Genomic DNA, 21,768 nt, shown 5'->3' on the forward strand with positions numbered 1-21,768 from the left:
TACATACATACATACATACATACATACATACATACATACATACATACATACATACATACATACATACATACATACATACAGGCTATTTCAAAGTTAGCCAGAAGTCAATCTTATTGATTTAGACTGATGGTATTTAAGTTTTGTAGGCTTTGCAACAGTAACAACATAAGAATAGAAGTCAGAATTATGAAATTGTAATGTATTTGAATGCTTGAAAGAAATTAAATTCAAACAAAAACGTCAACCTTGTGCATTGCCTTTGTATGTTTACCTGAAAGGTTGTTAGTAAAACTATTATTTTAGCACACTTATTTTATTTTGAAATGGATTACCGATAGCCAATGCAACCGTTCCATCCCATAAATTTTCCCAGCCTGAAACCCACCCGTGATTCCTGCTCAGCAACACAGCTGCAGTCGGGAACAGAGTGGCCAGAGTTCCAGTTGGAATTAGCAGAATTCCAGAGGAGGGTGGGACTTTAGGCGGACGTTCCCTCTCCCTGGCAACATGTGAATGGGACCTGCAGCGGCCCAATGGAGGACAGGCCGTGCTGGCAATCTGCTCACACGTCAGCGGGTTTTTCCTCACTTCAGTCCCTTTACTGTTGGGTGGTCAGTTCGGCTAATCTTAGAGCCGAAAAGACTCCTGGCGGCTGTTTCAAAGTCTAAAGCTGTTATTTCTGTGGTGGAAACAACACAATCTGTCAATATACCAACAAAGCTAAACCTGATCTGTATTAGCACCTGCTGAAAAGGTACAAGTTCATCTGAAAGAGCCTTACTCTGACCAGACGTTACTTCTCTCAAAACGATCCACCTGGCTACATCTTATCAACATTTGAACTATTCTGCTGAATCCCAAACTTTCCAGAAATAAACTGGTAATTCCAAATACAAAGTAGAACCAGTTTTGATATTGTTGACACAGCTAATTGAGTCCAAGTATCAACCGTCTGACCCAAGCTCAGAGGAAAGAAAACTGGCTAGGCTGTTCACTACAGGAACCATCAGTTCTCAGGCCGGCTCTGAACTGGAAGCAGCCGGAACGCCAGCATCAATTTTCACGGTGAAACTAGTTTTTGCCAAATCACGCAGGGGGAAAAAGGATTTTATGGTCAGACCAGACAACGATGGATCAATTTGGCCACAGTTGCCAGGAGTATGTTTATAAGAGTCAAAGTGAGGTTAGCAAATCAAGAAACACTGAACCAAATTTCAAGCAGGGTGGTGGCAGCATCATGCTGTGGGGGGCTTTCTCTGGGGGCTCCATTTTACTTTATTCCAAAACAACAGCACATTAGCTGTTCAAATGGGACGATACGGAAACACACATATTGATAAAGCAGCTTTATGTTAAAGCTTCTTTCCCAAAACTCCAAGCTCACCCCTGTTTAAAACTTGTGGACAGATCAGTGGTTCTGAAACAACCAGTTCACATAGAGTAAAGTCTGCCAACTCTGATACGAAGAGTCAATGCCCAGGCAGACCTATGCCAAAAATGTGTTGACATGCACAACAAGAAAGCAATCAAGGAGCAATTTGCTCTGGGGTGTAACAAGACTATTATCTTAAAATATATATATATATATATATATATATATATATATATATATATATATATATATATATATATAAAGGTGTTCATTGTATGATTGTTCCAACATAGAAATGTATGATTAAAAATTAAATTAAAAAAATCATTAAAGTCAAGAATTAAAATGACATTCATGGTCATGAAGAGTGCATTTCTCATCTCATTAACATACCAGTTGGCACATTGTCATAGCTTTTATACAACAAGGTATTAGATGCAGTTCTAATTACACATACAATATTTTAATGAGTGATTTAGCATTTCATTCGTTAATGTTTGAGCGTGTTGCTCTAATGTCTTTTCCCTAAATTGTCTTGTTCCATTTAGTCCTTCAGTGACAGTATTTTAATGACCTGTGAAAATCGATTGAATCTTTCATTTTCAGTAGCGAAGCTGGGAATAAACACTTAGATTCACCTTTAATTATATTAACAGTTGTACCAATCGGCGTTAAGCTTTTCCTGATACGAAAATCATCAACTTCTGTTCATTCAGAGCAGAGACCGTGCAGTTTACCTCAGAGGAGCCGTCGTGTCTGCCTGTGACCAGCAGGGGGCGCGGTTGGAAAACACCGCCTGGCAACGTTTCCCTGCTGCTCTGCCAGTAAAAAAAAGAACAGAGACCCCACAGCTGCATGTCCGCTCAGTTGTCTCCTGTTTACTGAGGTCGTCAAAGCAACTTTCAGATGGCGAGCAGCTGAGGATCCAAAAGGAGGGAGGCCAGCGGAAGAGACTGGGCTTGTTGTGCCAGCTTGACCTGCAGGATGACTTCATGTGATTTAGTCACCACATCCACCCGAATTAATACAAAGAACTTCACTCCAGCTGTGAACATTGCTAAAAAGGATCCAAACATGAAATTGTATAGGAAAATTTACAGGCAACAGAAAAACAGCCATATAAACTCTATAAAACTAACAAGCACGTGTTTATATTAACTTCGTGATACCACTTTGTTTATCTCCAAGTTACTTCTGAAGCAAAGAACTCCCACAGCATGATGCTGCCACACCCGTACCCCACATAAGGGTTGGTGGTATTAGGCTTGCCCCTTTTTACTTCAAAAGTAAGAAAAGGTAATTTAGCCCAAACACGCCATTTCATTTTCATCGGACCACTGCACATGTCTTCAAAAAATTAAGTCATTGGTCCTAATCAGGCTTTTTTTAAACGTTATTTTTTGGAGTAATGGCTTCTTCCCCAGTTAGTGGTCGTTCAGTCCAGGACAATTTTGAACTCGCTTTGCTGTATGACACTTTGCTAGCTTTAGCCAGCATCCTCAAAAAGGTTTTCCCATTGATTTATGGGCAGACCTAATCAGCTGAGAGGAAGGCAGCCTTCCAATATGACTGTTTCACTGGTTCTGTCTGGAGGAATGGGCCAAAATGAAGAAGCATGAGGAGAGAAACCTGAAATTCTTTTACACAAATAACGCACTTTAAACTGGAAGTTTTAACTAATACTAATAATGTAAACTTCTGAGTTGGAAGTAAAAGTTATCCTTTTAAAAAAAAAAAAAAAAAAAAAAAAAAAAAAAAAAAAAAAAAAAAAATCCCTCCCCCATTATTCTGGCATTGAACCAACAGAATTTGTTTTTAGTTTTGGTAAATCTTACTGACCGAAAGACTGGAAAGGTTTTGTTTGATTTATTGCCAGACAGCAAGGGAAAAATAGAAAAGTGTGTTTTTATAGTGCGAGTAAATTTGTGGTTTAAGCTGAATGTTTAAGATCTCCTTCAGAGTTAGGGTTTCTTCTATGCATTCCATTTATTTTTATATAGACTTCATAAATAATTTTTACACAAGACAACCATTAACATTTTTGTATTTAAGCCCACTATAGAGACAGCCAACCATCATGTATATCATAATTACCTTAGAATTTAAGCCTTTTTAAGTTTATTTTTTTTTAATGAAACAGAAACCAAAAACACTCAATATCAAATAAGGCAAACCTTGTTCTGGTTTTAGTTGTTTTAACTTGGTGAAAGGAAAATAAAAAGAATTCAAACATCCATGGGCTGCTCAAAAGATTTAAAACAGAACTAGTACATTAATTAAAATCTTTCACATCACCCAGAACTCTTCACTCCTAAGCTGAATTATTGGAAAGGAAAAATAAAAAATTTTACTCATTTAATTTAAGCAAAATTAAGAATGAAAGAAATGTGTGATGCATTTTCTATGATTCTATGCTTATTTAAAGCAACTTTGAGCTAACAACTAACCTGTTGGCTATTTCGGTGCTTGCTGTCAAACTTTTAAAAATCAGAAAACTTGAAAAACGCATTAACACCCAATATTAATAGTTAAAACTAGACAGGCAGAATGGTCTTAAGGGTGGACACAATAGAAGCAGATGGCAGCTATGTGGAGAAATATTAGGCTTATAGATTTTATCTAGCCAGGTTGGTTATTTGAACTCATTCCAATTTAATTTAATTGATTTGTAATGAATTCCTACTGGCATCTGAGCAGGCATCTTCAGTTAAAAATACTGGTATATAAAAAGGTACAACTGGTAAAGCTTAGATTATTCTGATCTAAACAGCAACAAAATTTTATCAGAAAAATCATTTTACCTGATCAGTCCCAGTTTTCCATCTTTTTATTTCAAGTATTTGCATTCTCACTCTAGCCTCCTAATAGTACATAGAAGTAAAAAACAAAAACAATCTTGTAGTGGTCAATGCAGACAGAGTGTATAAGGTTGTGGCGTTGAAAGCTAATTGAATGTAAAATATGAATCTGCTGCATTCTCTTAATGCTGCAGAGAAAAGTATCTTCTACATCTGGAGTGACTTGCAGAAAATTAAATGGTTTCCAGTTGGTGTTGAACAGGTTTGGATGGAGAGGGGTTTCCTCCAAAACAGCTCAATAAAAAAAAAAATAAAAAAAAAAGCCCACAAACCAAAGCATCTTCCCCAATGCTACATTTTAACAACCAAAAACACTTGAATGCACTTCAGAGAAGTCAAATAGGACGTTGGGATGAATCCCACTCAGTCCACAGCAACATGAGTAACGGATAGTTGAAACGGATTCAGGGCTGCACATCACTGCGACTCAGCCAGATTAGAGTCCATGATGGACAGCGTCTCTAGGTCTGCTCCCTAGGAAAGAATCCCAGGTCAGCCGGGTCCGCCGGGCACAACCGCCAGACTTCAGGTCACACGAATACCCGAAGGGACAGCAGTGCTTTGCGTCTGTGCAGCATTCAGCCTGGAAAAGAAAAAAAAGACATTGCAGGAAAAGATGCTTTTCAGGAATTAAAGCGGACTGACTTCTCGTTTTTTGGTTAAGTGGTGAATTCTCAGTGCCTATGAGATCTATATAGATGAACGCTCAAAGGAGGGATTGACCGATGCCTCATCTGACTGTGCTCACAGTTTCTATTGACAAATCTACCAGGGTTAGTGAGGTTGGACAGCAGGGCTTCATGCATGGCTCAGTTTACTTTGCTTCCATGCAGCCAATATGTCAGACAACTTGGGATGCATGAAATGAAACTGCTATATTTATTTAGAAATCCCAATGATTTCCAGTTAAGTAGACTATTGGCATGTGTTCTAGACATAAAAACCTTGATGTCCTAGATGCTTTAATGTTTGGGCAAGACTGAATTTGGCATGTCTGAAAAACAAGATGCTTAACTAATTAACAGTTTTTTTTTGGCCTGCAGTAAAATGCTAATTAACCGTTGAGTTAGGACATCATTTAAATCCCAAACTAAAGGAAGTTTTTAAGACTTTGAACATTGCAACCTAAACCAAACTAAGTTTATCAATGTGCCCCCCCCCCAACTGCATTTCAAGAAAGATTTAATCCACCAGTGCAGGTGGCTGATGCAGATGGAAGATTTTAGTTTTAATTAGGGCAAAATTACAGATAAGTTAAAATCTTACAATTGAAATTGTTAAGTACAACAGAAAGTATTCATCTTTTAATAAACACTTGACATTCTCTTTATGCTGGTGAAGATTCACAGTCATCTCATTGGCCTGGTTTAAAACATCGCTCCTTTAAGCCAGGCCAATAAAAACCATAACGACTCCTCGTTACAGAGGAGTGGACCAGTTTCGGTCCAATCTGCTGTCTTAACGGCTTTAACGACCGCCCATTACTAAGGGGTGGACCTGTTTCGGTTGAATTTGCATGTTGTCTAAGCCATTACAAGGCCTTTGTTAGGCAGTAGTATAAAGCTTGGTACTCATCATTACTCCAGACTTTTTGAATTGAGAAAGCTTCCTGGAGAGGAAGCAAAACGCCTTCAACTACGAAAAACAAGTCCAGTTGCTTTGTTTTTTTTTACTTTTTTTGGAATGACACTCTTTAATTTCACTGTGACATCTAGCCAATGACATTTGGTGCATTAAAATCTGCTTTGAATTCAGTTATTAAAATTGGCTAATTAATTGGGGCGTACTGATCACTTTTCAGTCCTAACTTAGTATAATTCCATTCAAAACTACTTTATTAGGGATTAATAAAATGTCCAATTTGCATATTTTTACAGACTCAACTTAACACAGGTTTCAGTCACCAGCATAAACACGAATGTTCATTACAACTTTACAGCAGGTATTTCTAGTGAGTTTAGGCTTTAAAGATTAAAGCTGCAAAAAGTTGGGGAGGGTGTATAACTGGAGGTAGATGGCTAAATGAAGAGATGTATAAATGGACACATGTAACAATGAAAGACAGTATGGCTCAAATGATATATTTAGACAATGGGACAAGGAAGAATCTCCCTTCTAGACATTAACAAATACATTTATCCAATTTGATGGTTTTCCAGCTGATGCGGGTACCATGCCTTCATTTTTGGAGCATGTGAATCATTTCTGCTACTCACTGAGTTTGGGTGCTCTCTCTCTCTCTTTCTCTCTCCATGTCCTTCCATTAAAAAAAAGAAATGTGCAAATCAGCCAAGACACTCAGACACACACTGAACGTACCATGGCAGAGGGACAGCAGCTCCACTCGGTCGCAGAAATCTTACAGCAGGTGGATTTCCTGGGGCAGCGAAACGCCCCGGTGCCGTCACATGGCGCGTCTGCATCCTCCTCTGCCGCGCGCAGCTCGGACTGTTCCACTTCGCTCAGTGAGGGGACAGCGAACTGCAGACCGTAGCCCTTCTTCTCACATGTTCCTGTCTGCATGTTGCACGTGTAGCCCTGAGGACAGCAGTGCTCATGGTCGGCGCAGCAGACCGCCTGCAGAGAACGAGGGATGTTTTACTGGTCGGGTCTCGACGCAGCTGAACGCGTTTCATCTTGATCGGAGTGGATGTAAAGTCGGAGGAGCTCAAACCTTCACCAGAGGGCAGCAGCCCCACTCTCCGCTCAGCAGTTTGCAGCAGGTCGTTCCCGAAGCGCAGCTGCTTTTGTCGTCACATTTGACGTCAGTCGGCGCCGTCTGAGCTTCCAGCTTCCTGAACCAGGGAATCTGGTGAGGGCCCCGGGAGCAGGAGGACCGTTGGGGGTCGCACGTGTGTCCGCTGGGGCAGCAGTGGTTTCCATCTTTACAACACACCGCCTGAAAAACAACAACCTTTTTACTCGGCGTCCCGATCATGCGGTCTTTATAAACCAACATGGTCGTACCTCTCGCAGGGGGCAGCAGCCCCATTTGTGGCTCTTCTCCATGAAGCAGCAGGTCGTGTCTCTGGGGCAGCTGGTCTGAGCGTCGCACGAGATTTTCTCCCGCCGAGCTCCGCCGGTCAGAGCGGGAACTTTGGTTAGCAAGGGCAATGACGAAGCGGCGCCAGAAGGGTCATCGCAAGTTTCAGCCTCCAAGTTGCAAACCAAGCCGTGAGGACAGCAGTGGATGTGGTCGTCACAACAAACAGCCTACACAAGATTACACATCGGTGTATTGTTTCTTTTCCCAGTCACTTTGCTGATTTAAGGCAACTTAAACCCTGATCTGATTAAAAGCATAAGCCAAGTTTGGTTTTAGATTTCATTCTTTTGTCTACATTTAACCTATATTACCGAGCAAAAGTCATACTCCAGTCCCGATTTCTTTTTACTTCAATTTCAAGTAGCCAGGCTTTCTTCTACTCTTAAATGTCTGAATTCATCAACCTGAAGTTTGAATAATTCATCAGGTATAGGCCAAGAAATAAATAAATCACACACCTCAGTGGAATATCATTGCAAATTGTGTACTTAAACATTTATCATTCAAAAACTCAACAGCTATTAGGATATAGGTCTTTTACCAAATGCAAATGTTGATAATTCATGGCAAGCGGTTAACACTGAAGTAACCTTTATATATAGGAAAGATTGGACTAAAGACTAAAACAGATTTGGGGGGAGGCAGCTGGATGGACAAATAAATGGCCGGACAGACAAACTGTTGTGTGGATAAATGGACAAAAGGATTAAGTATACAAAAGTAAAAACAGTGCGTTTGGCCTTTTTTCTCTCAATTTCATCCATCAAAGCCCAAAGAAGTGATGCCAGGGGAACCACTAATCAAGATCCCTCAGAGATTACTGCAGGTAACTAAAGCATGATGTGGTTCAGGTTTTGCACAGTACTGTAAATTGTGGGGAAGACAATTGGTCTGCAGTCTGGATTACCTTCGGCAGAGGACAGCAGGCCCACTCCCCACTCTCCGTCTTGCAGCAGGTAGCTTCTCCGGGACACGACGTGGACTCGTCACACTTGTCGTTCTCCATCAGCAGAGGGAAGACGGGCGTGTTTGGAAGCAGCGGCATCAGAGCCGTTCCTGAGGGATGGTCACACATGGAGGCTTCCAGGTTGCAGACGGTGCCGTTGGGACAGCAGTGCAGGTGGTCCTTACAGCACACAGCCTGCAGAGAGAGGCGATGAAGCAAATTCAACTCAATTACATAGAAGAAAAAGAGAGTCAAGTACAGGGATGGGTACCATATTTGGTACTTTAGGCATTAATTGAATTGTGTCGGTACTACAGAGTACCAAGTCACGTAAAATCAAACAGCACCATGTTTCGGTACTTGAAAGCATCATTGTGACACTGAGGGAGTGGAAGAGTTGTTTTTTTAAAAAGCATCTATCGACAAATCTAGTGATTTTTTTTCTGTTTTATTGTTGACTTCCTGTGAAAGCACCAATCGTTTTGCAGTCACTGACTTGAGGCAGCAGCGAGTTCTGCCGTTAGCCCCTTCCCACGTCTCCAAACACTGAAACCCCCGCCTGTGGTCAGAGGAAAGATCCCGCCCTGGATTACAAACCAGGATAAAATACGTTTTTAATGTAGTCTCTTTTCTAAATTATTTCATTAGGTTCATTTTTAGAACCAAACAAGTTTATATATTGACAAATAAATGTTAAATTAAACAATTGAGATTTTATTTTTAAGCCAATTAACATTTATTACCGCATAAATCTATACAAACGTACCGAAAATAGGTGCCGTTGAACACTGGTTTCCATTCCCAAGTACAGGGTATCGGTATTGTATTGCTTCAAATGTGAAAGGTACCCATCCCTAGTCAAGTATGAGTTCCCAGAGGAAAGGTGGTCTCTATGCACATATGTCTGAATACCTTCCAAGGCTGAATGAAAACTTATTTTAACATGACTGTTAAAACAAGTTTTCAGTAAACTTTGAGGATTATTTATTTGAAGAGACCAAAATGTCATACGAGTAACTGAACAGGTGGAACAAAGGAACCGCCAGACAAGCAGACAGCCTGACCGTACCTGAGGTAAAGGACAACAGGCCCATTCTCCTTCTGGTGTTTTACAGCAGGTGTTCTCGTCAGCACAGGCCACAGAGGCATTACAGGGAACAGCGTTGACTGGAAGACAAAACAGAAGCTTTCAGCACGTACACAAACTTTATTCCAGAGCACAGCTGATTAGACTCCTGAAACACTGTTGGCTCTAAAACTTTTTATCCCCCCCCCCACAGTTTTAGATTTATTTATTTACTTTTTTTTTTTTTGGGAACTGCATTAAGACTCCTAAAGTGTTAAGGTTTGTGCGAGGCACACCGGTAGAGTTTCAGTAAGACCACTGCCACACAGTTCAACACATTTTTAGAAGAAATTGCTATGGTAGCTTTATAAATGCAAGAATTTATCAAACGCTAATTTTGAATTACCATATTTTTCAGACCATAGGGCACACCGGATTATAAGGTGCACTAAGTATTCTTCCCAAGTGTGTAATATCACTCCACCCCATCACGTACACAGCCCTCTCCTGGGAGATGACAGCCAGCTGTCTCTGTCAGGAGGACAGAGTAGTTCCCGTTTCTAACATAAAGCCCAGATAAACATAACTTTTATGTTGAATTAACTTACTAGGTTTATTATTGCTAGCGCGTATTCTGAGCGTGGGCTGCCTAAAGGCTCCCACATACTCTGGCGTACTGTGCGCATTACTCTGAGCTGCGCGGTCTTCACGCTGACTCTCTGCAGACGTTTTACCCTTCATAGTCGAGTGTACTGTTGCCTAAACTTCTTGTGGCAAATTCCTACAATTCCCACACTTTCCGAAAATGGGACAAAGCGGCAGAACGGATGGTAAAATGTGATTAGCTAGCTGAGCACCAAGAGCCGTTTCTTTTCCAGCAGGCTCCCACCTGGCAGTGAGAACAGAGAGGGACGGATGCTGCGCATCCTTGGGGGTCTTTACATGAACGCACTTCTAGTTTTGACATTACAGTCAGGCAGTATTGTAGGGATGCAAAGCATCCCCAAACTATGACATTTCCACCTCCGTGCCTCACAGCTGGTTTTCCTGGAACGCTGCATCTACTTTACACCAAACATATTTTCTGATCTGGTGACAAATTAATAGTACCACTTAACAATAAGGCTCCCCCTACAAATGGCTGATAATTAGTTTATGTGTTATAAATTAATCTTTAAACAGTTTATAACTCATTCATTCAAGTGTTTATTATGCATCAATTAAGGGTGACCAAGAGAGAAAACTGACGTTTATGTTTACAAGGTAGTAACTTTGTCTGAAATGGTTAATATAAGCAACTCTACATGAAATATATATATGAACAGATTAGGCTCACTATTTCGCAAGAAACTATCAGTTTTGTCTCTTTGTTGCCCATAGTTAATGTATATGAATGAATTATAAAGTGTTTTATAGATGTATTTAACAATACATCTATAATTATTTATGAGCCATCATAAATAAAGGGAAGCCTTATTGTAAAGTGGTACCAAATAATTTAACTCCTATGTTTTAGGAAATTAAGCTAATTGCAAAAAAGAACATCTAAATTAAGCAAGAATTACAACAAAGTCACTTTTAAGAAGACCACTATAGAAGTTTGGAAAATCTACAGGTCTGGTTTAGTGATAGTTTATTTGAGAAAAATGTTAAATGTGGAACAAGCGTACAGGATCAATGGATAGAAGTTAAGACTCCTATAAGAATGACCTCTTTACTGACCTTTGCTCTGCGTTGCCCCCTTGTCTGCTACAGTAGGTTGTATCTTAATGGGTGCAGGAGTTTTCTCCTGGACGGACACACAGGTGCTGTGTTCCAGGTCGCAGCTTGTGCCCGAAGGGCAGCAGTGTGTGTGATCTGAACAGCAGACAGCCTGCAAGACAATGAGGAGCAACTTTAACACTCATCCCTTCAGCTATGACATTCATTTTATTCATTATGGTCATTTAAACACCGCACAGGAAATAATATTCCATGATTTTGGTACTTATTCTGTTTCCCAAGGGATGTAGAAAATCTCCATGCATGTGATGGATGTACAAATGTGTAGTGCATGCAGCGGGTGTGGCTTTAATACCCCTGCAGTATGGGGAGTGCCATTTACATTTAACTCAGCAACAGTGCAGATCAAATGTAGAACCTCAAATGTACTTTCATGCAATCTGGTAGTTTTAGCCAGGATTATACAAAGTTATACTCAACTGTATCTAAAATCATTGTCAAGGGTTAACCTTCAATATTTTAAGTTCCCCTGTTATTCCATTAACTACAGTTTTACTCCATTTCCTATTTAACGCTTGTTAAGGTGAAGCACTTCGGCTAACCTTTGTTGGTTTTAAACATGATAAACTCTGTTCCACAACAGCCTGTGTCCTTCATGTTTAAGATTATCCTGCTCTAACACAGCTGAAGCTCTGCAGACGGCACATGACACATTGTGTTGATTCAGGTGTGCTGACGCAGGGCAGAATCTAGAACAAGTACAGCAGAGACTTTGCTTTCTCAAGTAGTGCAGCCTTCCACAAGAATGCTGTACTTCTGTCCATTTAGTGCAGTTAGGTTTGCAAAGAGGATCATCTTCCCTCCTGACCTTCCCTCCATCCAGGACTGGTACAGCTTATGGTCAGGAAAAAGGCGGGCAACACCTCTGCAGATCCCACACATGCTGGACACAAACTGTTCAGACTTTTAACCCCAGATCAGTGCTGCAGAGAGTTTCTTCCCCCAGGTTCTCAATCTGACGCAAACTTAGGACTGCATTCCTACCTCCTGCATTAGGTCCACTTTGAATGGACCAGAATTTGTTTCTCCTCTTGGTCAGGAGAGTTTTTGCAGGTGTGAACACACTCAAGCGAACCCTGGTCCAGACCAAACAAGTGCACAAAAAAAGACCTTTCTGGGCTGAATACACCCTGACGGGATTATTTGTGTCAATCCAACCATCTCTCCCCCTTCCAAAAAAAAAAAAAACAAAAAACAAAAGCAACTTGACTTGTTTTCCGTAGATGAAAACGTTTCGCTTCCACTCCAGGAAGATTTCTCAATTCAAAAGCACCTTTTGAATTGAGAAAGCTTCCTGGAGAGGAAGCGAAACGTCTTCATCTACGGAAAACAAGTCCAGTTGCTTTGTTTTTTTAATTTTTTTTTTGGAATGACCATGACCCGGATGACTAAGAATCTTCACCAGCATATCTCTCCCCCCTTTTGTTGAAAACTTATATCCATGTTAAAAAAAAAATCCATTTACCATTGTTGTATGTTGTACTTAAAATGTCTTCACTGACAGCAAAGTGGAGCTGAAGCCAAATTCCCTGTTGTATGAAGCAACTTGGGGATTAAAGCTGATTCTGACACCAGCTCTTGAGGGCTGAAGTTGGCCACCCATGTGATATATAAAGAAATTTGACATTGACATATTCCAATAAGTTCATCCCATTTCCTATGGAACGTTTCCAGAGTTGCAACCCCTACTCCTGTATGACATTAAACTGCTTTACTGTGATTGTTGCAGCAGTCATCATTCTGTGGTCGTCACATGACGTTTATTGCAACACAAATAAACATGATGCTTCTTCGGGTTAGTGGGCGTTGCTTACGTTGGGCATAGGACAGCAGCCGAACGATCCGTTGGTCAACTGGCAACACGTCGTCAGGTCAGGACATAACGATTTATCGGGACACTCCACTACAAGGGATCATAGTTGAAAATAAAATCACTTGAAGAATTTTTTTCAACTCCTTTAAAAAAGGTTTAAGTTTGTTAGCACTGCAAAAATAAACCTGAGTCCATCTTTTTCACAGGAACGGCAGCTTACCGTCGCTGGACATGGCAGGAATTGTTTTAGCCAGCGCCACATTTGCCCCTGCAGACTTACAGACGTCATGCTTCAAGTCACATGTTGTGTTGCTGGGACAACAATGGAGATGATCGTCGCAACACGTGGCCTTCATATGATGGTAGAATAAAAACAAAAAAAAAACAGATTGCATTACAACAAAAGGACACATTGTGAGCAGCAGTGAAAGGTTCAGGAAGTTTCGCCTTTTATTTAAAGGCCACTGCAAAACAAAGTGCAAACAAAATATCACATTTCATGACGAGATTAAATTTGTACCAATGCTTCAGCTTGCATACCATACATGTTCAAAAAGGTACCAGCCATGTGGTTGTAGCTTAATCTGATTCTGTGTTTGTGCTAGAAACATTTTAATGAACAAGGAATATAATTATAGAAACTCAGTGTGAAGTTCCTGTTGTTTTTGTTGCCTGAATCTGTGCAAGCTGCTGCAGCTCTGTGGCCCACTGGGAAAGTAATGCAATGCATCTCATTAATGTACTTTAGTGCAGGCTCATTGTGCAAGATTATTTTTCTATGGTGGTCGAAAAACTTCGTTTGAAATAATAGCCCCTTTGACATAAAATTTACAGCGAGAACTCAGATGCATGTGGCCCATTTCCATGTGAAAATGTCCAAAGGAAGGAAGGACAAGGGGAAAAATAGGACATGAGAAAGGAATTTAGAGAAAAGACTGAACGAAGGGACAAGAAAGGCAGGGCAAAATGGTCAAAAAGAACAAAGGAGGGAAAGACACGAAGGAAGTAGAAGACACAGGAAAGCTGGGTTAACACGGAAGGAAGAAAGGACACAAAGGTGTAAAAATGTAGGACAAACAATAGAAGAAAAGATGAAGGAAAGAAGGATCAAAGGAATCACAAGTAAGGAAATAAGGAGCGACAAAAAGGAGGCACAAGAAATAAATGACAAGGAAAAAAGGACACAAGAAAGAATATAAATAATAATGAAAGGCACAAAAACAAAAGAAAGGAAGGACAAGAAAGGCGGGATGCAAGAAGAGGAGACACTAAAGGCAGGACAGAAATAATGAAACCACGAAGGAGGAAAGAAAGAAAGGAAGCAAGCAACGATACAAAGAAGCAAAGAAAATAGTAAGGCCTGGAAGTAGAATGCAGAAAGAAGGATACAAGGAAGTCATGGAGGTAAGACAAGATGGTAAGGAAGGAAAGTAGTAAAGGCACACAAAAAAAAAGACACAAACTGAGTAATAACATGAAGGAAGGACACATTAAAGTATACAAGGAGGGAAGGAAGGAACATTTAGACAGTAGGATAAAGAATAGAAAATACAAATCAATTAAAAAACAAAATAAGGTTTTCCTACTCTTCTCTAGACCTTGAAAACACTAAATCAAATAAAAAAAATCCACATAAGAAGCAACCTCATAGAGAGGCTTTTTTTTTACCTTTACTAATGAATATTTTAGCTTAGTGCCATTATGCTCTTTACCCTGGGGGTCTGACAAGTCGATATTAACTGATGAATTAGCTAGCTGTTAGATCTGGGTGCAGTTAGCTAGCCTGCATGCTGCAGCTGCATAATACTCCTCACCTTCACCATTAAAATTTTCTTAAAAGCGTCACCTTAACTGTAATAAACGGCCCTCATACGTTTAAATACCTTCATGATAATCTTGGATTGTCTAATAATAATAAAAAAACATTCTAAACACTTTAGCAGGCATTATTTAAAAAGTACTACAAAGTAGAAGTTGTGTGTTGCCCAAGAGAAGTCATTTTAAAGCATACCTCTGGGTAAGGGCAGCAGCCGTAGTCGCCGCTGGTCAGCAGGCAGCATGTATACGCTTCTGGACAGCTGCTTTTTCCACCAGGACAAATCACCGGAACTGCAGCAGAAACTACAAGAGCATCAAGGTCAGAAAAATGAAATGTTTGTTTCAGTAAAGCACCAACAACTCCCCCTCATTAAAATAATTCTGACGCTTTTCATTTACATGAGAAATTCCCAACCTGGCTTACTCTTTGCTCTTTTGGCTGGCACTTTTTCCAGCATTGGGAAAGACTCGAGCGACGGAGGAACACACTTTAATTGGACGAGATCACACTTTGATCCCTCGGGGCAGCAGTGACGTTTATCCTCACAGCAAACCGCCTGCAGAGAGAAGATAACGATTTTGATGGTGACAAACAATGCCACCAAGTTGAGGAATTTTCCACTTCAAAATTCTACAGATAACACATTTAATATTAGTATGACGCTGTGTTGGTCATACATTATTGACTCCAGTAGAAAAATGTAAGCATCAAAATAACAATGGGTCTTATTGAGAAAAATCAAGTCAAGCCACGTCACTTCCCTTTCCAGCAGAAAAGTGCAATAAAACTTGCCTCTTAACACAGTAATAACCAAAGAATAAGAAGCTGCTCATCAGAATATAGAACATAATAATACCCCTCAAAAATGGAGGTTAGTGTTTAAACAGAGATTAAACTGGGTTTAAGCCCAAATCTCTTTACCTTGGGCAACGGACAGCAGCCCCAGGAGGAATCATAAAGCTGGCAGCATGTGGTGTCATCTGGACACTCGGACTCATGGTCTGGACACATGACCGCCTTTAGTCCGCCCATGAGCTGGAACCATGATCACATCACACAAACCACAGGAACACACACACACACACACACACACACACCCACACACACACACACCCACACACACACACACGTCATTTATTACACATTAGAGAAACATGAACAGTATTGAGCAGAATAAGGCTGGCTCAATCTATAAGGCTGGTTAATAATCTTAGAAGAGTGACATATATAGGACTTTTCCGTATATAGACGTTGTCTCTCAGAGGTGTACACACACATTAAAAAGGTAATTTATGGAGTGAAAAACAAAAACTTTGACCAATGATTTTAAAACTTTCCCCACCGTTAATGTGGCATTTATCCTGCACAACTAATAAAAAAAAAAAAAAAGGAAAAAAAAGTGTGAGAAGAAAAATAAAGTTCAGTGCAGCTACTAGTGTTTCACTGTAGGGCTGTTTTTTGCGACAAACATGCATTTTGAACGTACAACCACAAACTTAATTTAATAATTTGAATTTACAATTTATTAAGATTTCATTTTGAAAAAAAAATAAATAAATAATTATTGGAGATTTTATGTTTAAGCCATATGAGCCATCCCTAATGCATCAAACTTATTACTGTTGCTCAATATATAGTTTATAAAATGTGGCGATATTTAAAAAAAAAATGCTGCCAGATGTTAGAAACCACTGTTAAAATTTGTATTTAACTGCTATAAAAAGTAAAAGGGATTGTGGGGAATCCTCTAAAATGGGTCAAAAATGTAAATTTTTTTGTTCTCCAACTTAATGCAGTGTAGCCATTGCTCAAAGATGTGTTGTAATGGGTGGCCTGAATTTTTTCAATTATTCAAAGGTGAGCACAAGAGAAAAGGTTTGAGAAGTCCTGCTTCAGCTAAAGGACACCTGTAAGCACATTTAGGAGAGTCTAAGAGCACTGAATGCTCAAACTGAATCAAATTGTGCTTCAACAAATTTTAAAGTTGTGTACAGTTTTGCATCCAAATTATTTCTTACGTTTTCATGTTTGTTAGAATATATATTACATTTGTATTTATTTGTACGGTTTATGTCACATTAAAGTTGGGGAGTGATTTGTTAGGATTATCCCTCAGATATTTCCAAAAGTGTGTACACCTTTAAAAGGGGACATACCATGCTTTTCAAAGCTTCCTTTTCACATTGAAATAATTCAGTTGTGGTCTACATAAAGTGAAACTGAACTGCTTTGGTCTGAATCCTTTGTTAATTTATCCCCACTCTCCCCCAGTTTACCCATGTTCTGAGCTGCGTCTATTTAAATCTAAAGGAGGCACTTCCCCACCCTCCACGTCACAGAGCATTCCACTACGATTTCTACGCAGTTGCTGGACAGACTAGATTAACATTTTCTACATTTCAACAGACTCCAATTAAAAAAATAAATGCATTTAAGGGCTAAAAGTGGATTTTGCACAATATGTCCCCTTTAAGACAGAGTAATTGAATTATCAAGTTGCCTTCCATTATCCAGTTAGCTGTTGGACCCATAATTACGAAATTTGGCTGATATTGGTATCCATGATTGAAGCCAGACAGAAGGAAATCATATTCAGGGAAACTATAATAAAGCTACTTCAGATCATTTATAAGAGTCTTAATTTATACCCAAGAGTTGTGTCTGAAGTTGTCCAAACCTGTAAGAAGCAGTATTAAACAAAGCCATCTTTAAAAAGGGAACTCTGTAAAACCTAAAGATGCACTAAACTTAAAAAATAAAACATAAATAAAGTTCAGCAGCAGGATTTCAATTTCTACAGACTGACTGAATAGTCAACCTGCACTTCAGAGAAAACAGTTTATTCTTAAAAGCCTATTACACCTTTGTGCTTCCACTGACTTCATTTTAAAACCCAATACTGAAAATGATCATTTCTGAATCTTCTTCACTCGGGAACAACTTCCACATCAAAGAGCGTTTCCTACCCTTGGCCACGCATCACACTACCAGCGGACATGTTTCATATCCAAAGAGGGAAAAGACTAAGTCCCAGATTCCACATCCTCCATGTTTGCTCTGTTCCGTTCACGCCCGTCCAATCAACAGAGTAACTATGTTGTTATTTTAAATCAATGAGAACAGTTCCACGTTCTCCGTGACCAGTGCGAACGTCACCGTCGACGGACCCGCTCTCCGTTGTTCGCCGTCAAATTACGGAACAACTCCAGTCGGGTCGAGCTTCACAAATGGAATCGTTTGTCAAAGTTAAATGGCGTTAATGATGCAAACCATTCTTTTTCCACCAAATAAGGAAGCAAATTTGTCCTTTCCAACATTTAATTTGAAACATGGTCCTCTCCAAATACATTTGCATAATCGCACATGCTCTCCTCGTGCTCCTAGAAACTTTGGAGCGGAGCTAGACGGAGTAACTGCCGAAGTGGTAAGCTTTGCTTTTCACAGACTCACGGAGGCAGTCTGGACAATGTGTACAGGAGCGGAGGATGTGGAATTACAGGATAACACCTAAAAAGATTTGTCATCGTTGAATCAACCTTTCAGACCACTCAGGTCTTGAGTTTGAAGCCTACTTCACAGCCCAAGAATCAGCATTCAGTTTTTAGCCACTAACAGAAAACTGTTAAAACACTGAAACCCAGAGTTTGTTTAAACAAAACTTAAAAACCCATTTGTTTAGAGTTGCGTTTGTTCTATTTAAACCAATTAACTGAAACCATAACTTCTGTCTGTAGTCCAACTTTTTTTCTTTATTATTTCACTGTAATCTACTTTGTTTTCTTCTACGTTTTCATCAGGTACAGCACTTTGAATTGTCTTGTTGCTGAAATATGATGTGCAGATTAACTCGTCCTGCCTTAACCAAAGTGCCAGTGCCGACGAGCTACTAGTGCATTTAGGTCACCAATGTCATCAGTGAAACATTCTCCAGGCAAAACCATATTCATTCTTCAAGGATGAAATCAGACAAAACATGTGGTTCCTGGCAGAGAGATCTTAAAACAAAATGCGGTGTTTAAAAGAAAGGAAAAAAAAAATGACAGAACATGAGAATTACTAAAGCGTTCTGTTACCCGAGAGCCAGAGGACATCTGCTTCGTTGGAAGGCGCCTCATCAGCGGAAGTGAAACAGTTTTATTAACACATTTCTGGTGGACCAGATCGCACACCGTCCCCTCGTAGCAGCAGTGGAGGTGGTCCGAACAGCATTCTGCCTGGGTGTGGATTCAAGACCGAAGAAAACGCTTTAATGAAATTAAACTTTGATGTAACGCAGCAGAAAGTTACGCGTGGATGTATTTCACGCAGAAAGAGAGTGACCGTTTTGGCGTGAACAAAAGGCAAACAACAGACTTTACCGATACAGACAAAAGACGGAGATTGCATATTTGAAATTTACGAAACTGACAAGTAGCTCACATGTGGCAGCGGACAACAGCCGTAACCTCCCTGGGTGTCCTTGCAGCAGGTGTTTCTATCTTCACACATGCCTCCATCAGGACAGATCAGCGCTGCGCTCAGGCCCAGGAGAGCCAGGAACAGGACCCCCATCTGCAAAGTCTGAACACACAGAGGAGAAAACATGGTGCTCCCCAGTGCAATGTGTGACGGAGTGTGCTCTGAAAATAAGCCACACACAGTTATCATCTGGGTTTCAGTGTAAAGAACCAGCTATGTGCAGCAGCTTTGCAAACATTCCAGCTGATAATGTAGATTTCAACACTGAACAAACACAGGTTTCCCATAAAGCCATGTCCTTTTAATGCTAATGCTAACTTATTTTATACCACGTTAAGGGATCATATTTAGGATGTAATGTTTTCCACAACAATATTGCCTATTAGGGTTTTTGTTTCACAAGCGTTGATTGCGTTTTTTTGGACCAAATACTTTTATTAAAACCACTGCTCTTGTTTGAGATTTCTGCATTAAAATTGGTTCACTAAGATATCAAATCTTCAAAGATTGGGGCAAGAAAACAGTATGAAGCAGGAAATAGAAATTATAAGCAGCCTGATTCTGAGTTTAATTTACCACCGATTTAAATATGCTTAGCTATCATATTTATATTAAAAAAAAACTGCTGGAAGTCTAGCTATTACAAAGAAAGAAATCTGGTCTTGAGAAACATTTAAACCATAACATTAGGTATTCCAGCATCAAGATAAAAAAAATAAAATAAATTCTACATACAGATCTATAGAGCAGACAAGACTAAAATCTCATTTCAGGATCTAATTAGCAGAAATTTCACCTGCTAACCCAGCAAAACCTTTTCCCTTGATGTCAATCAAGGAGAAACTATATATAAAAAAAACTTAGCATATGTCAAACTTCATAATTCACTTATCAGAATCTTCCTACTTTGTAATATTTTAAACAGAATTTAAATTTTTGTTCCCAATGCATTGGCAAGTGGAAAAGGTCTGTTTTGTGAATCATCTGCCTGGCTACTGGAGTGGGAATGGTCCTGCCTTTTGCATGCAGATTTTCAGGTCTACAAAATCTTATTGCAAAATCTATAGTGCAACAACAATTTATATTTCACCACACTCTTAGGTTTTAGTTTCCCCATTCTTTTGTGAAAACCAGTCGTTATTTTGTGTTGTCATGTTATTTTCTAAATGGGTATCACTTTGCAGTGAAGTGAATTTCCGTACTGAGGGACAAACAAAGAGCCTATTGTTTTTTTTTTTTTTTTTTCTTTTATACATTCTTTATCCATTTCGTAACTGCTTAAAATGACCCATTTAAATTTTGGGAGTTGAATTGCGACACAGAGAGCAATGTGAAAAACGACAAACTTGATGTGACCGTTACAATAAAACACTAAACTTAGAAATACAGACACGCTGCAGGTTGTGTTTCTACTTTACCATTGTGAGCAGATGGCTTCAGAGAGGCAACGACAGTTCAGCTGTAATCAACAGAGCTCTGTGTGTTGCAGCATACTCCTCTTACAACCTGAAAAACAACAACAGCTGACTTAATCCTACAGGTTATCATTGGTAATGAGCTAAACAGCTTTTAGAAAACCAATATTGATAATCTCTCGAAATGCTGAACCTGAAAAAAAAACGAATTAGTCACCGGTAGATTTCGTAAACCAAACTAATCAATCTAGCCTAGCGGGCCAGGTGGCTAGCATTACAGCTAGCTGCTGTGAATTAATTGCATCGTTTTTCTTAATAGATTAAAAAAAAAAGGCACCATTACCTCACAGGTGAGTTAAGACAGATATAAAACGTATAAGTAAAATGCCCTCTTTTCATCGCATCATCACGAAAAAAAACAGCTGAAATTTCAAGTCATTTATCACATGACACGCTCACACGTGACCTTCCATGTTGATCAGTTTTTAAAGGAACAGTACCCTATTTTTCCATTTCTCCCAGCAAGGTTCCACCAGAAATATATAGCTGGGTTCCACTAAGATGAAAAAAACAAACAAACATCGCATTTCATTTTTTTTCAATAGAAACATTAACAGGAACAATTATTTGTTTAAAAGTTCCAGCGGTAAAAGTTAAAACGGAGGGGTGCGGTTTTGACACTGTGGGAAGGGTGCCTTCTCCATAAAATGCTGTATGGAGAAATAAGTTAAAATGAGTTAATAAAGAACAGCATCTAGATTAATCAGATCTGATGGACCTGGGAACAATCTGACATACCTGAGGTGTCTGGATGGCTGCATGGCATCAAAGTTCATTATATGCTCAAGAACATTGTCCCTTAAAGGGATATCCAGATCTTGAAATGCTGTGTTTTTTAGGAAAACATCCCTACAAGAAACAATATAAAATTATGGCAACACAACTACAGAAGTAAGTTTTTTTTTAGGCCACCTTGCAACTTTGTAACTATTTTGACACTACATCCAAATATAATGTTCTTTGCTTGTGATACCGTCTATATTCAGAAACACTAGTCCCATTTGCAGCAAAACACCCACACAACATGATGCTGCTCTCCCCCTACTTCACAGTTAGGGTGTTGTTCTCAGGCTTGCAAGTTTCCAAATTCTTCTTCCAAATGTAACAGTGATCATCGTGTCCAAACATTAAGT

At 39.6% G+C, this 21,768-nt stretch overlaps 1 protein-coding gene across 2 annotated transcripts; it reads right to left on the reverse strand.

Annotated features, from left to right (window-relative positions):
* Positions 1–4,181: 4,181 nt before the first annotated feature.
* Positions 4,182–21,040, reverse strand: grnb (granulin b). Of its 2 annotated transcripts, none has more exons than XM_036142065.1 (16): positions 20,919–21,040; positions 20,579–20,666; positions 19,122–19,262; positions 18,776–18,916; positions 15,624–15,737; positions 15,126–15,258; positions 14,895–15,004; positions 13,104–13,233; positions 12,885–12,973; positions 11,011–11,161; positions 9,292–9,389; positions 8,184–8,417; positions 7,198–7,443; positions 6,905–7,129; positions 6,550–6,807; positions 4,182–4,813 (listed from the first exon to the last, which is right to left on the reverse strand). In XM_036142065.1, the coding sequence occupies exons 2-16, from the start codon at positions 20,579–20,581 to the stop codon at positions 4,667–4,669; spliced, it is 2,220 nt and encodes a 739-aa protein (XP_035997958.1). In that variant the 5' UTR covers positions 20,582–20,666; positions 20,919–21,040; the 3' UTR covers positions 4,182–4,666. The 2 variants fall into 2 exon arrangements, with proteins under 2 accessions (XP_035997958.1, XP_012718259.2); XM_012862805.3 differs by having other exon boundaries at positions 15,117–15,258.
* Between the last annotated feature and the right edge of the window lie 728 nt (positions 21,041–21,768).

The sequence above is a fragment of the Fundulus heteroclitus genome, chromosome 10, assembly GCF_011125445.2.
Source record: "Fundulus heteroclitus isolate FHET01 chromosome 10, MU-UCD_Fhet_4.1, whole genome shotgun sequence".
NCBI classification, from domain to species: Eukaryota; Metazoa; Chordata; class Actinopteri; order Cyprinodontiformes; family Fundulidae; genus Fundulus; species Fundulus heteroclitus.